At 59.5% G+C, this 15,377-nt stretch overlaps 1 protein-coding gene across 3 annotated transcripts; it reads right to left on the reverse strand.

The window, feature by feature from the left end:
* Window positions 1-773: 773 nt before the first annotated feature.
* Window positions 774-15,259, reverse strand: DENND4B (DENN domain containing 4B). Of its 3 annotated transcripts, none has more exons than XM_081307429.1 (28): window positions 14,909-15,259; window positions 12,700-13,039; window positions 11,910-12,162; window positions 11,633-11,702; window positions 11,263-11,432; window positions 10,946-11,190; window positions 10,333-10,399; window positions 10,193-10,251; window positions 9,875-10,019; window positions 9,502-9,677; window positions 9,272-9,372; window positions 8,551-8,766; window positions 7,899-8,044; window positions 7,244-7,383; window positions 7,008-7,134; window positions 6,437-6,643; window positions 6,025-6,153; window positions 5,015-5,222; window positions 4,620-4,787; window positions 3,976-4,364; window positions 3,735-3,857; window positions 3,415-3,584; window positions 3,191-3,332; window positions 2,792-3,028; window positions 2,204-2,330; window positions 1,948-2,113; window positions 1,800-1,864; window positions 774-1,703 (listed from the first exon to the last, which is right to left on the reverse strand). In XM_081307429.1, exons 2-28 carry the CDS (start codon window positions 13,014-13,016, stop codon window positions 1,558-1,560), a joined length of 4,509 nt encoding a protein of 1,502 aa, XP_081163555.1. In that variant the 5' UTR covers window positions 13,017-13,039; window positions 14,909-15,259; the 3' UTR covers window positions 774-1,557. The 3 variants fall into 3 exon arrangements, with proteins under 3 accessions (XP_081163555.1, XP_081163554.1, XP_081163556.1); XM_081307428.1 differs by lacking the exon at window positions 14,909-15,259 and adding an exon at window positions 13,800-14,308; XM_081307430.1 differs by lacking the exons at window positions 11,263-11,432; window positions 11,633-11,702; window positions 11,910-12,162; window positions 12,700-13,039; window positions 14,909-15,259 and having other exon boundaries at window positions 10,333-10,353; window positions 10,946-11,037.
* Window positions 15,260-15,377: the final 118 nt, after the last annotated feature.

A 15,377-nucleotide genomic window follows, 5' to 3' on the forward strand; every position in this document is an offset into this window, starting at 1 on the left:
CACCCACTGATCTCCATCACCCAGGGATTTACACTAAACATTAATGTAAGTCACTTCCCCCATTGATACTGCAGCCCTCCTTCCCAAGACATTTGTTTTGTTAGCTGACTCTCTTTGGTAAATGGTTTTGCAGCTCTGTTAGGAATTGTTTCCTGTTTATTTCTTATATAGGAAAAAAAGGAGAGTGTTGAGTGGGCCAAGGGATTAGAAAAAATGATGCCCATCTCCCTGATGTTCACAGCACAAGAAGCCCCTTTCTTTCCAGTGCTGTCCCCAGGCTGATACCCTGAGCAAAAGAATACTGCCTGCAAATAGAGCAACTAAGGAGGACGAGAATGACTGAATGCCAAGTCCCCCAGGACACGTGAGGGCCGCCAACACCAACTACTGGGGAAAGGGTTGTCATCTCTGTGGAGGTACTGGAGAAGTCGGGGGGCAAGTTAGGGGAGAGGAAATAAGGCAAAGATGAGCTCAAGGCCCCCAGAGAATGGAGCCTTTGTGTGGGGTACAGATGAGGGACAAGGGGGTGATTGTGTGGGAGGGCTGGAAGTGCCACACAGACTGGCACTGCCATAGCAGCACCAGATTCCCCCCCATCCTGCTCTAAGAACTCCCTGTGCCCCAAGGGGCCAGCACCAGATATGGCCAGGAGAAGCAGGGTATACCTGAAGGTTGCAAAGGACAGAGGTGGAAAAGAGGACGGGTGGCCAGGAGAAAGGCGCAGCATAAGCATCCCCCACTATCATCCGGACCCAGGAAACGAGAGGCAGAAGGAAAAAGACAGAAGCAGCTTTTACTATATTTACATACAACAAAACTTTGCAGGGGACAATTCTTATTGCACAGGTCAGGGCCCTGGGTGGGTGGGGCGCTTCCCAAGATGGAGTGGACAGGAAGGATCAGGACTGCAGGAGGCACCAGTTCTTCCTCAGGGGGGCCTGGGGCTCCCCTGGCTCCCACTGCCTGGCTTTCAGGGAGCTACAGACCTCGGTGCCCCATTTCCCTTCTCTTTCTCACTCTCCATAAGAGCCTTATTAGCAAGGGGGCTGTGGCTCCAGAATAAATAACTTAAAATAAAATACAAACACTAAGGTAGAAAGGCATGGAGAGCCTTGGGCTCCTTCAGCAACGCCAGGGAAGGGGGACCACCACTGGTGGGATGAGATCCCCCCTCTCATCTGGGCAAAGGCTCAGTAGCTCTGTATCTTTCCAGTTGTTTTTTAAAACAAAAACTTCTAAAGTAACCAGGGCAGTGCAGATCTTGGGTGCCCTGGGTGAAAGTTCCTGGAATAGGCTCGGGGAGGGACAGAGCTGCACCGGCTCCCCAGCTCTCCCCAACACTGACATGAAAGGATTAGCAGGATGGAGACGGGGGAATTGTGACTTTTGGTAACAGTGGGTCCCCCTTTATGCTGGCCCCACTTGGAGCCTATGGCTGAACAGGCTTCCCAGCCTGTTCCCAAGTCCTCTATGAAGGGAACAGAGAAGCAGTTTGTCTATAGAATCCTTGCTGCCTCGCCTCCCCACCATAGGCTGGAGAGGGAAGCTTAAGGGTCCCTAGCATTCCAGAGGTGCTCCAAAACATTTTCGGCAATCAATGGCCTTGGTAGTGGGCATCTGTGCCCGCCGCTGCCTCAGTTCCTCCTTGCCCATGCTGCTGGCCAGCTTGTTGAAGGCGGATTTGTACTTCTTGTCGAAGGCCACTAGGGAAGAGGGTGGGAATCAGTGCACTAGGACCCCAGCCTCTCACTCCTGGCCCAGGGTCCTTAAACTCCTCAGTCCCCCGCCTGCTCCCTCACCTATGTCCACGTGGTCCTTGCCCATGGCAGCCATTGTCAGGAATAAGATCTCGCGGTAGATACCCCTGTACAGAGGCAGAAGGGTGTAAGCCAGAGAAAAGAGGTGTGAAGCTGGTGCAGGTCAGGGACCCTCAGATGAGCATCGTACCTCTGCAGGTGCAGGCCAGTAGGAGGGGGCCCTAGAGTCTCCAGCAAGAGCCCCACAGCCTTGTGCACCTCATTGAGCCCAACATGGCGCAGCACTGACTCCAGCAATGCCAAGCTGAGACATGCAGGTACGGGGCCCGGCCACACCACCCGCTGAGGGATCTGGCCTGGGTGAAGGAAGAAAGGTCACCAGGATGACTGAGCCTTCTAGGTGTGGGACTCACCCCTCCCATCCCTATGTCAGATACCAGACTCACTGTGGACCCTCCAGAGCACATAGAGAGGTGGGCAGCTGCTAGGGTCAGGAGTCAGGATATCCCACAGCAGTCGCACCTGCACAGAGGCTGGATCAGGAGTTAGCCAAGGAGACGGGGCCTGGGGGAGCTGAGACAGGAGAGCCAGTCAGGCTCACAGAATGGAAGGCGGTGTCCAAAGAGACAGACAGACATTACAGGACACACCAAGCAGAGGGAAGGACCTACTCCCATGAGAATGTAAGCTCTGCAGAGTAAGGATGTGTTTTGAAATCTGCTACGTCTCTAATGCCTGAAAACTGTGCCTGGAACCTAAAAGATGGTCAATAAATACTGGTGGAGTGAGTAAATGAACATTAACGAGTGATTTCCTAGGTACCAAGCGCTGCACAAGGTGTCTGTGCCACAGCCCTGCGATGTCACTGCTTATGACACATGAAAAACTGTGGCCCAGAGTGGTGAACTGCAAGGGCCAGGAGTCGACCAGACACAAATACTCCACAGTCTGGGCTCCTTCTTTAGTGCCAAAGACACAGAAGACGAGGACACAGAGCTGGGAGACAGGAAAGGAGGCCACATAAAAATACTGACCTGGGGAGGCGGGGGCCCATCACAGGAGGCCAGCACCAGGCCTGGTAGAATACTAGGCAGGCGTAGCCGTTGGAAATACCACAGAAGGTTCCAGAAGATGATGGGGTGGGCAGCAGGCAGTTCAGGCAGTGCCAGAACCTCGCTGCCCTCATTCTCTACCAGAGACTCCAGCTCCTTCCGCAGCACCAGGGGACTCAGGTATGCCCAGGCCCCACTCTCCACACGCCTAGAGGCGCCCTGTCAGACACAGAGTAGAAGGGCCCCATCCAGAGCCCTGCCTCCCACCAAGCCATTATCCCCAGTGGCTTCTGGGAGGCCTCTTGCCCTCAGTACCACCTGTCACCCTTCCACACAGGCTACATGCTCCCACTCTCTGGGCCCCATTGGCCCAGCCCTTACCCCCGTGTGCCCGTTGCAGAGCTGAGGCTCATCCAGGGCGAGACAGAGCCTGCGGTCGCTGAGCACAGGGCCAGGACCCCCAGGAACAGGGGCGTCTTTGCTGCTACTGGCACCAGCAGGGACAGGGTTGGGGCTGGGGGCACTGCAAGGGGACAGCAGAAGGGGTCAGCTCTTGGACCACTGCCTTCCTGTCCCACCCACGGCACTTGCCCTGATTTGGGCACCTGGGTCGGGAATCAAGGGTCTGAACACTGAGCAAGGGCACAAAAGGGCAGGCGCAGAAGGGGCAGGTTGTGTTGAGGTTAGAGTCGTCGGGTGCCCAACCAGCCATGATTTCCTCATCGTACACCAGTGAGTCACAGGCACGGCACAGGGAGCAGCTGGAGAGCAGAATCTGTGGACATGGAGACCCCAGGAAGTAGGCCTGGCTCAGCCTTCAGTGCCCCCTCCTGGCCCTTCCACCTCCAAACCCCAGCCAGCCCTCCTTGACCTCCTCCCCACCCTGCCTTTCCCGGGAAGACTGCAGGGGGGCGGTTATCCTCACTTCCAGGGAAGGTGGCTGGAGGGATCCAGGGGTGTCACTGAGGCGCTCTGAGGAACGGCGGAGGCTCAGGCTACTGAGAGAAGACTCTGAGAGGTCCCACTCACTGCCCAGAGAGGCTGAGCTCTGCCATCACACAAGGAAACCCTGTCAGCCGGCTCCGCGCTCCTCTCCAGCGGGGATGCCAGCTCTCACGACCCTGCAGGCCCCTCCCCGGGCCTCCTGAAGCTGCGGGGCTGGCTACCTCCGATGCAGTGGATCCAGGTCGCTCCCGGGGCCTCAGAAGACTCTCCATTGGGCTGCGACGGGCAGGGGGAGGCAGGTCAGGGGGCATCTCTGATGGGGAAATGCGGGCAGCAGGGGAGCGGCGGGAAGGAGTGAGCAGCTGCTGGAGGCGGGCACCCAGCCCTCGCCGGGGGGTGCCTGCCTCATCCTGACGCCCACTACCCTTGGGCCCTCGCACACTCAGCCCTTCCAGGGCCTCAGTGGACTGGGCACTCAGGGCCAAGCCTGAGCCGCCTGGACTGCCTCCAGGTGCCAGCTCCTCCCCTGTCAGGCTCAGGTCTGAGAGACTTCCATCATGCCAGGGCACAGGTGATCCCCGGGGCTCCAGGACCCCTAAAGCCTCTATCACTGCAGGACAAAAAAAGAATCAGAGAAGGTGAAGGCCAGCCTCTCCTCCAGCTGCCTGCTTCTCGAGTGATACAATTCCGGCTGCGTAAACTCTGACACTTGACCCCACCACGACATTTTGACTCCTCAGAGTGCACAGTTACCCACCACACAGGCCCACTTTTCCAGAATTCTGGCCCTGGTTCTTCTCCTTTCTTGCAAGTGGTTAGGAAAACTGTGGGGAAGAGAAGAGGAGGACCAGACAAGGGCACTTACTGTGGGCCACACCGGCCTCTACAGTGGGCTGGGCTCCTCGGGCACTGCCCAAACTGCCACTCTTCACCAGGCGCCCAGTGGGTGAGGCCGGGTCCCTCAGACTTCGCCCAGCCCAAGTCGTCTGGCGCTGAAGGGGACGGGTTGGGGAAGGGCGTTCCAGATAGGACTCTGGAGGACAGAGAAGGGATTTAGAGGCCGCTAGCTAGAAACCCCAACAGATCTCCGCTGAGGGACCTGGCTTGGCAGGGTTCCCCTCAGGCAGAACTTTCTCTCTGTTGTTACCAGTTGAGTGTAGCTTAGCTATTCTCTGAAAGCCCAGGCCGACCGGGAAGCCAGCTCTGGCTCTCCAAGAGCCTGCTGCCCCTCCCTAAGCCTGCTCACCATTCCTTGCCCACCTGTCTGGGAACTGCCAGCCTCTTGGTGTGCTGACACCTGCTGCTGCTGCTGCTGCTGCTGCTGCTGCTGTTGCTGCTGCTGCTGCCGCCGCTGCCGGTCTCTCAGAGGCTGACGGAATTGAGCAGCCCCCAGGACAACATTCCGAAGCTTGGCCCAACGCAAGCGTCCACCTGGTGTACCAGATGGCCATTTGCTTTCCAGCACAGCCTGCCAAGTATAGCATCCATCAGGGTGGCCTCCTTCCAGCACCCTGACCCCAGCCTGATGCCCACCTCCTGTCCTCGAGCCCCAGGGACCATCTTCTCTCCACACATCCTGCCTAGGACTGCCTGACCAATGGCTCAGCCAGGAACAAGAGTAATTGTGAGCCACTGTCCTGAGAGGACCTGCGAGAAGCCCAGAGTAATGGAGGAAGTTCTTAGTCAGACTCTACTACTTAAAAACTGTGTGGCTTTGAAGAAATCATCTCAGATTTTGGTCATTAAGTTTCCTCGTCTGAAAAGCAGGAGATAGTTCAGTATCATGGTGAAGGGGCTGAATTTGGGAAATAGGAATATGCCTTTGCTCATATTCTAACTCCCCAACTCATCCACTATGGTACTTTGGGCAAGTTATGAATTTTCTGTAACTCATCTCCTCATCTATGAGACAGGGGTGATCCTCCTACCCCATGGGGATGGTGAATATAAAGTTATTTAAAATGTATAATGTGAAGTTTTTAAAAATGTATATGTATTCAGAAGAGTGCCGGACACATGGCCCGTACTATGAGCCACAGTCAGGGCTGTTGCAATGGGGAATAAAAGAAGCTAAGATGAAAACAAAAAACCCAAAAAGCCATTTGCTGGTGCCTAGGCTACAAGAGGCGGCGATGGAGGACAATGGTCCCAGGACCCAGTGGAGCTGCACAAGCCCAGTCTCCAAGTTGGGGAGGCAGGGGTCAGGGAACGGCGTCCTCCCCACGCACACCTGGTCCAGCCTGCCAGCCGTCCTACCCCAAACTAGGTACCTTATTGTAGTAACCATAGGTGATGGTGTTGGGCACGATGCCTGCCCGTCGCATCTCCAGCATGACCCGCACAGACAAGACGGGCTGCCCGTAGTAGGAGCAGAGTTGCATCAGCACCCGGTAACACACCTAGGCCGAGAGGCACGGAATGGCAGCAGCCTCCCTCGCAGCCCGCCCTCCAGCCTTCTCAGTTCCTGCACTCCTCACTGGCCCCTGCAGCTCTCCTGACCCTGCTACCCTGCAGTCCCCTTAGTGAGTGCTGATGTGACCGCACTCACAGTGAATGCTGAGGAGCATCTGCCCAGCCCTGGGCTCCCCATCTGCCCAGCCCTGGGGCTCCCCATCTGCTTTCTTCAACTCCCACAAGCTTCCCTCTCGCAGCCCCCATGGCCGCATGGTAAACGGCGCCCACCTCATCGGGGAGCACCACCTTGCGGCTCTCCATCTCACGCAGCACATGGTAGGCTGTGTGCAGCGCCCGCACCCGGGAGGGTGCTGACCGCACATAGGCCGGAAGACACAGGAACCACAGCCCATAGCAATGGCCCAGCAGGCACCGGGCCCACAGCTCGGGCACTGTCGCTGACTTCTGTGCCATCCGCTGGGCCACCTTCATCTCCTAGGTGGGGCAGAGGACACAACAAGGTGAACACGATGCCAGGGAGGTCAGAAGAAGCAGCGCCTCCCCTGAAGGACGCTCTGTGCCTGTACTGAGGAAGTGGCTGTACTGACAGGCTGAGGCTCCTGAGCACCCGCAGGGGCCCTGGACTGAGCCACCAGCCTCTGGATTCCCAGAAGTGACAATGGGAGGGTGCTGGTGATGACAAAGGCAGAGGTTTATGCGCCACTTCTCATGGCCAGGCACAGTGAACTCCCTATGGTCTACGGGAAGGCCGCCGCCTCATCTCATTTCACAGACGGAGAAACAAAGCAGCCGCCCTTGGCCTGAGCCAGGTTCCCCGCGGGGTCCGGGAGCTGCTTACCTGTTTGGTACGGCGAGGGGCAGGACTGCTGGGGGCGCTACGGGATGGGCCTGGCACAGGCAGGGCCCCTGGTTGCTCTTGAGGAGACTCAAATAGCTCAGCCCGTAATTCTGGGAACCCATCGTAGCTGGAGGGGCAGAGAGAGCCGATATCAGGGCAGTCAATACAGGGCCAGGCACCTGAAGTGGACCATCCAAGGGTCCACTGGGGACACAGGAGGGGACGAAATCTCTCACCAGTATTGGGGAGTGGATTCACTGCCCTCTGGTGCGGGGGGCTCCTCAGGGGGGGTGATGAAGACAGTGAGCTCGCTTCCCGAGAGTTCTTCCAGCTCCACTAAGGGCGCCGTCTCGGGCTTCTCCTGCTCGGGGTGGACCTGAACAGCAAGGGGAGTGCGCAGCATCAGGCGGCAGGCACGGCAGGTGCAGGGTGCCACGCAACTTGTACCCCAGTGACTTGGGAGCCGAGGCAGGACTGAAAGTTGAGGCCGGCCTTGGCAACTTAGTATGACCCTGCCTCAAAATGAAAAATACAAAGAATCGGGGAGGCAGCTCCTTGGCAGAGCACTCGTAGGTGCGATCCTCAGTACCGCAAAAAATAAAATAAAAAGACAGTGGGCCTGGAGCATGCCAGACGTCCGGAATATGGCATCTTCCAGGAAAGCACGTCCGCAGGGAAGGAGTCCTGAAGACCCGGCTGGGGGACAGAGTGAGAATGGGACAGTACTTCGCAGAGGAAGCCAGCAGCACACACTGTGTGCTCGTGACTCCAGGGGTGCCCTCCCCGTCACAGCTGAGACATGTTTGGGTTTACAGTGGCCTGTGGGCAAGAGAGAGAAGCAGAAGGAGAGCAGAGACCACTGGGCACATAGAGAAGGGACATACTCGATACCTTGTCAACACAAGAGTCAAAGAACTCAAGGGCAGCATGCCGAGCAGAGCCAAAAGAACATTCTTCGATGAACTGTGAGAACATCTGCGTATGCAGCAGCTGAGAGTACAGCTTGTGGCTGGAGCGTTCTCGGGACTTGAGGAAACCTGATGGGGACAAGAGTGAGGCAGGGAAGGGAGGTGACCAGGGCTCTCTCCTGCAGCCATCCTGCCCGGCCCTATTCTTGGCCCTCTGCTTTCTCAGGAGCCATGCCCACCGAGGTCGTCACCTCTCGGCCCACTGACACATACCCCTGACACACAGAGGGACCAGCTCAGCTCCGTCTAGCACCAGGGCCCCCAGAGTCCTTCCTTTGGTCTACCTGCACCCACCATCATACGCTGAGGGCTCTCCAAGGACAGGTCCCTCAACAGAGCTTTGCCCATGGGGGCTGCTCACAAAGGTCACTGTGTCCACTCTATGCCCAGGGCTCCCAGAGAGCGGGGCCCCATCTGCCTCATCTTTGAACCCTTACTTCCTCCAAGACCTTAAGAGTGGATGGCTCAAGCAGGTGCCACCAAAACACTTACTGAGTGAGGGAATAAGAAACCTGGCGGTCCCCAGGCCACCCCTCCCACGATACTTTTTCTAAGCAGAGACAGGCTCACGTTACCCTGAAGATAGAAAAGGTTGTCAACGTCACGAGACCCCTCAGAAGGGGCCTGGGTGAGGGGGCGCAGGAAGTCCCGGTAGCCCTTGAGCAGGCAGGCCATGAAGCGCAGGAAGGCTCCCTGGACTTCCCGCTCCAGGCGGGCGCGGCGGCCGCAGACGGCCTCATAGTCCGTCAACAGGAATTCCAGGGATGCCTCCTCCTCAGGTCCAGTGTACGCTGGGAAGAGAGGCCCAGAGTCGGAGTCAGCACCCACAGTGCTTACCCACCCCACCCTTCACACTGACACCTGTTCCATCCCCAGCCCCCTCAGACCTCACACCAACAGTGGCCTCCCCAGCGACAAGTTCAACCTTCCTGAGGTGTTCGGGAAGGCTGTACTGGAGATTGAGCTTAAGGGTACATCTCAGTCCTATTTTATTTTTGATTTAGAGAGAGGGTCTCACTAAGGTGCTGAGGGTCTCTCTCACTAACTTGCTGAGGCTGGCCTTGAACTTGTGAGCCTCCTGTCTCAGCCTCCCAACTCACTGGGATTACAGGCCTGCACCGTGGCACCCAGCTTCCTTCCCTCTGGCTTCTGTTGGAAGCAGAACCCCCTGACTCCCACCAGATCCTGACTCCTCTAACCTCCTCAGGGAATGTCTAGCTCCCCCCAGCCTTCCCCACACGAGAAGCGGGAGCCCAAGGACAGCCCCAGCCTCCCACCCCCACCCAGTCTTCTCACTCTGGTCCAGTTGCTGGTACAGGGTTGTTAGTGTGGCCAGCAGAACTTTGTAGGGTCTGCGGGGCAGGGTCCGAGGGGAGAGGAGCTTCTTTTCCTCTGTCCTAGGAGATAAACAGGAGAAAGAGAACGACCGGGCTCCCCACATGCTCCTCCCCCCTTCGCCTCAGGCCTAGAGCCAGGGCAGCGCACACAGGGGCTCCTGCGAGCTCGCCTCCGTGCCTCCCTCTTACTGGAAGAGCGTGTTGGTATCAAGATCGACACAGATGACGTCGGCAGGAGGGTCGTGCAGATCAAAGTAGCTGGAGTGGATGCCCACGATGAAAGGCACGGGGGCGCTCAGCACGTCTGCCAGCACCAGGGGGCACAGCGGAATGTAGGGGCACTGCCAGTGCAGCGGGAAGATCATCTGAAGCCCAGAGAGGAGCAGTGAACAGGGGCCGGGGCAGCAGGGAGGGACACAGGAGCGGAGAGGGCACTGGCCCTGGGGAAATGGTGATTGTTTGTCCCAAAAGTCTGTACCCAGGGAAAGGGACTGAGAACCTCCTCAAGGAAGGAAAAGTAAGGGGACAAATCCAGAAGAGTGGGCGGGCAGGTGGTACTCACTGAGACGAGGGCCTCACAGACGCTCGTGAGCAGGTCCGGCCTCAGCGAGTGGACCAGCAACTTGTGTTCTGTGAGCACAGCCATCAGCAGCGTGACAGCCAGCTCAGGGCCGAGGCTCTGCAGCAGCTGCAGGAAGCTGGCGCCGCTGCAGGCAATTCGAGGGTGGGGGTGCGTCACCAGCAGGCCCTGGAGACTCTTCCCCAGGCACCAGGCAGGGACACCGCTGGGGCCCAGCCTGCAAGGACCTCAACAACTGCCCCCAGCACCTACCATGTCCTCAGTCATCAAAGACCCCCTCCCCCAAACCCGGGCACATACCTGAGGGGCAACGGTGAGGACACAGGCTGACAGAGGAGCAGGTTGTCATAGGGAGACATCTAGGGGGCCGAAAAGCCAGAGGTCAGTGTTGGTGACAGGCCTGCTCCTCTCCGTCCGTCCAGCCCAGCCCTGGCCCTTACCTGCACTAAGATGCGGGGTCTCTGTGGGGAAGGGAAGGGCACGTTGTGAATGAAGTGGGAGATGTGCCTGGGGAGAGAGGGAGCAGGTGAGGCACACACCGTCCACCCGTCCTCCTCCACCCTGTGTCCCTCTCCCTCTCCTCTCCTAAGAGCCCTAGTCCTACCCCACTGCTACCCAGAACTAAGAACAGGGCGGGCGGGGCTCAGCGCGAGACCCTGGGTTCCGTCCTCAGCACCACCTAAAAACAAATAAGTGGAATATACAACTAAAAATAATCACTTAAAAAATTTAATTTCATAGGAAAAAAAAAAAGAATCTCATTCCTCCCTGAACCCCACTTCAAGGCCTGCATCAGCCACCGAGCCTCTCTTGTTCAACGGACTTGTGCAAATCACACGCAGCCCTCGCCAGGCCCAACCAGCGGGACAGACTGGATTTCAGGCTGTCCCCGTCTCCTCCACTGGTGACAGTTTTTTCCAACGGGCACACTGTACAACCCCACACTACAGCCGGCCCCTCCCTGTGCCCAGCCCACTCCCATCTCCATGCTAATCTTTCCCGCCTCCCCGGGCCCTCCTCACTCCTTCCCAGTGGCAGGGTAGCCATGCTCACGCTTCCAAGGGCAGGCGGTGGGGGCCCGAGACAGAGTAGCGGTAAAGGAAGGTGAGGAAGGCTCTGAAGGCTGGAAAGGCAGGCCAGTGGGACAGCACGGCGATGGCCCGCCGGCTGCGCACCGCACGGCCGCCCAGCGCCCGGCCCCGTTCCACGGCGCTCAACAGGCCCAGTGCCCGCGCCTGCCGCTCTGACAGCCTGGCCCTTGGAAAGGCCTCATAGAACTGCAGGGCGGCACCATACACCTGGCAGGGGACAGAGGATCGGTCAGGCAGGCTCTGCATGGCCCAGCCCCTTACCACAGGCCACACACCTACCTTATCACCAGCGGCACCCGTGAGCACAAAGGTGGAGAAGACGGGCACGGGGTACTTGGTCTGGGAAGGCCAGCACTCGATAGTGGCCCCCATGGGCAGGCAGAAGACTGGCACTGACTCGGGCAGCGGGAAAGCCTCATTGTCCTCCTCTGGGTAGCGGCCCAGAAGCTCTGCACCCAAGCAGAGTGAGGAGTACCCAAAAGGAGGGGTGTCCATCAGACTTCAGGGAGAGAAGCCAGGGGATCCCAGAGAAGGGCCAAGCAGCAAAAGGGAAATAAATTCTGGGAACACTTGAAGGAATCAGCCAGGAGGCACCAGGGCAGAGGGACACGAAGGGTCAAAGGCTAGGAGGGACAACGGGGCTACTCACCTGCCTCATACACCAGTGTGTTGGCTTTGGCCAGGCCCACCTTGTAGCACAGGTACACTGCTGGGCCCCACTGCCCCCGATGGCAAGAAACAAGCAAACACATAGCTACCAAAGGTTTCTGGGGTCCACTTTCTCTCTACTACCCCCAAATGATCTTCTGAGCTGCCACTAATCACAAGCCCTCAAGCCTTATCATCCATCTGGCCTTCCCCTGGCCCCTTTATACCCTCACACCAAGGGCCCAGGTCTCAGCTCTCAGCTCCACAGCCCCACTCACCATGCCAGGGTTGAGGTTGCGGGGCAACCGGCAGTAAGTATGAGGCGTGCCCTCACCCTTGCTGGGCAGCACCAGGCAGAGGTCAGTGATGCCCAGGGCATGCAGTCCTGCCCCCTCTGCTGCCCGCCTATAAGTGAGGTAGGTGCGGGGATGCCCGGGGCCTGGAGGGGCCAGGTTGGCTGAGTGGCTGTACGGTGTAGTATCAAGCACTTGGAAGCCAGGCTTGGGACGTTCCTTGCCCTCATATAACACCCTGGCACAGAAAACAGAGAAATGTCAAGAGGACGGGACCAAGGAGAAAGACCCCAATCCTGCCAGATCTGCCTATCTAGTGGAAACTGCCCTGCACACTCAGCCTTGTCAAACCCAACACCGGGCCCACCTCTGCTTGCTGAACTCTCCTCCAGAATCCCATAGCCCCTCTTTGCCCTTGACCCTACTTGTCAGTAACAACCGACATGCCTGCTGCGGCTCTCTCTCTCATGAACAGACACTAAGAAGTCACTGACTCCATGCTAAATCCCTCAGGGGTCTTACTCCACTCAATCTTATCAAGCATCCTAGGAGGGACTATTATCCTCATTGGTGGGGCTTTATAACCTGCCAAGACCAAAGGGCTAGGTGGCAGCAGCACGGGCATGCAAACCCAACCTGAGACCAAGTACTGACGACTTCAGCCCCTCCTCCCTGGCCTCTGGCCCTCCCCTCATCCCACACCCCTACCTGACTGGGCTCTAACTCATAGTCCCTCCCAGCTCCCCTGGGGCCAGCATGGCTAGGAGGCACATACCCCAACTCCACAAGCGGGGGTTTGTCCCGGCCTCTGCGGTAGCAGATGACAGGCTGAGTTCCACCCAGGAGCCCAGCACTGAATTCCAAGGGGTGGCCCCCAGCAGAAGCCTGGATGCATGTATAGCCCTGGGGCACCTCCTCGCCCAGTGCCCTAGCAATGACTGCCACATCGGTGATGGGCTCAGCTGGCCGGGAAGGGCGCAGGGGTCCGCTGGGCTCAGGAACCCATGTTTCCTCAGGGATAGGTGCTCCATTCCCCGCAAGCCCAGCAACCACGAAGTAATCCACCAGCCGGGGGGGCCGCTCCTCCGCCATGGCCCCCCCCTCACTCACTGCATCTGGAATGGGCAAGTGGGGGAGAGATGGAGCCAGGGAAACTGGTGTTGCCACAGCAACAGAGTGCTACCTCCTCCCTTCAGTCCCCTCCCTTTCCTAATCCTTCCAAAGGAAGATGGGATAAGCGGTCAGTCCATCCCACCTCTCACATCCCCAGGCGCTCACAGCCCCACCACAGCTCCTTAAAAAGACCAGGTTCCTCCCACTTGGCAGTTCTCTCCCCAAAGAACCCAAACTCCACCTCAGACCGCTAGCCTGGGCTCTGACACCATGTTACTCGTGCATGCCTTCCAAAGGCCCCACCCCTCCCCACTACCTGCCTACTTAGAACACCAGAGATCCCACTATTTCCTGTAATGACCTGCAATGACACCATTGATTCTAGCACGTCACACCAACCTTTGTCTTTTTTAAGGGTTTCTGGCTTTCTGCTCTAGTTATGACATCCTAAGGACCTCCTGACCCAGTTGACACTCTTAAAAGGGCCCACTCCTACGTTTTCAGAGGACCCCACAGGATTCTGGGAAACCTCACGAAACCCAAGCTTTAGTGCCTTTCCACCAGACTCAGTGTTCTTAACTCCACCAGCCTGGCCCAGCCACAGTGCCCTCCCACCCACAGGATCCTTAGATGTCTCCAGTTAGGTCTAAAGTGACTGTGGGAGACGGGTTCCCGCCGTCCCTCGCCCTCTGCCACAGAGCCCCGGAGCCGAGCCGAGACAGAATTAGGCCCACAACAGCCTTTCAGTAACTGTTTCCTCACCTGCCTCCATGGCCCGCCCCAGGGAGTAGGAGCCCCAAGGTTCCTGAGGCGCCCCAGGGTGCAGAAGCTGGGAAGAGCCTGGTGGGTGGTTTGCATCAGGGGCTGGGAGGTGTGGGGGAGTGCTTCAGAGGGGAAGGGAGGTTACTTCCTGAAACGGCGGAGGGGAAGCTGCAGCTCAGCAGAAGTCAGCCTATGGGTGTGTGTGGCGGCGCCGTGGGGCGGGGGGTTCTGCTGAAGGTGCCAGCGCAGCATCATGCCAAGTCCGAACTCCAGACCAAAGGGGCCTGAGCAAGGCCGTGGAGATTCCATGGCTCCGGGATGAACAGTTCTACTTTATCTCCCACTCTTGGCCCAGAGAACAAACTGGAGGGAGCAAAGGAATCTCCCGGGGCCAGGCTGGCTCCTGGATACACACGCCCCAACTTCAGCTAAATTTAGCCTCCACGTCTGGGAGGTGAAGCCAGGAGTCCGCATCAGCCTCCAGATTTAACTCTAGGGCACCCCCCCCCTCACCTAGTGCAGGCGAGCGGGAGCCCCATGCCCAAGGCACAGGCAGAGGCAGTTAGGTGGGACCGTCGGAGCGGCGAGCGGGTGCCCCCCCAAGCGGCGAGCGGGTGCCCCCCCAAGCGCTGAGCACGCGCAGGGATTCCCCGGACCCGGCCGGGGGAGTCCTGCGGAGGGTCACCCTTTCTCCCTAAGTGGAGCCACGGGCACCGGGGCCACTCAGGTCTCCAACGCCCACATGCCGGGCAACGGGAAGTGGGGCTGGGGCAGAGGGCGCGCGGAGGGGGAGGAGGCTGAGCAGGGAGCTGGAGGGCACCGAAAAGCCGGCGCGCCGGGGCCGAGGACGTGACGGCAGCAGCGCCGGCCGCCGCGTGACCCGAGCAGGAGGGCGGGGTGCTCCTGCTCCGGCACCCGCGGGGGCAGCGGGGTGCGGGGTGCCCGCCACCGCTAGCTGGCTCCCGGCTGCGCCTTCCCCTCCACTTTCACTTCCCCGGGAGGGAGGAAGCGGAACCAGATGTGCAGGCTGGAGAGCAGCTGGGGCCGCCCCCGCCCGCCGGCGCTCCCTCCCTCCTTCCCGCGCGCCGCCCCGCCCGCTCCGGCCCTACCTGCCTGCCCTGCGACTCCCCGGCCGCCGGCCCGCTGGCGGGTGGCTCGGAGGGCGGGCTGGCGGGCCGGCGGGCGGCGGGGCTACCCGGCCCCGGACATGGCGCACCGGACTTGGGCGCCGCTCCCGCCTGGGCAGCGAGTGAAGGAAGAAGACGCGGCCGAGGGCACCAGGGCGCGGGGCGCCGAGGAGGGAGATCTGGGCGGTCCCAGCGTAGCGTCCCCGCCGCGCTGCGCCACGCTGGGACTGTGCAGCCGCGCCGCCAGCCGGGCCGCGCAGTCCTTCCAGCTCCCGCGGCACTGGGGGCCCGGCGCTCCTCCGCGCGCCCCGCTTTCTCCACTCCCCCCGCCCCCCCCCCCCCGGGCCGCGGGCGCCGCCGCCGCTACCCCCACCCCCCTCCTCGGCCGGCGGCCGTGACCCCGGCAAGTGCCGGCCCAGCGCCCTGCCGCCTGCAGCGCGACCTCTGGCGG

This window comes from Spermophilus citellus (assembly GCF_964194105.1).
Source record: "Spermophilus citellus genome assembly, chromosome: 9".
Lineage (NCBI taxonomy): Eukaryota > Metazoa > Chordata > Mammalia > Rodentia > Sciuridae > Spermophilus > Spermophilus citellus.

Excerpts from the sequence above, each read along its gene's own strand:
- DENND4B (XM_081307428.1), bottom strand. Across the intron at positions 11,191-11,262 it reads CGGGTGCCGCTGGTGATAAG|GTGTATGGTGCCGCCCTGCA; the intron begins GTAGGTGTGTGG and ends GTCCCCTGCCAG. Across the intron at positions 10,020-10,192 it reads TCCTCACCGTTGCCCCTCAG|CGGCGCCAGCTTCCTGCAGC; the intron begins GTATGTGCCCGG and ends AATTGCCTGCAG.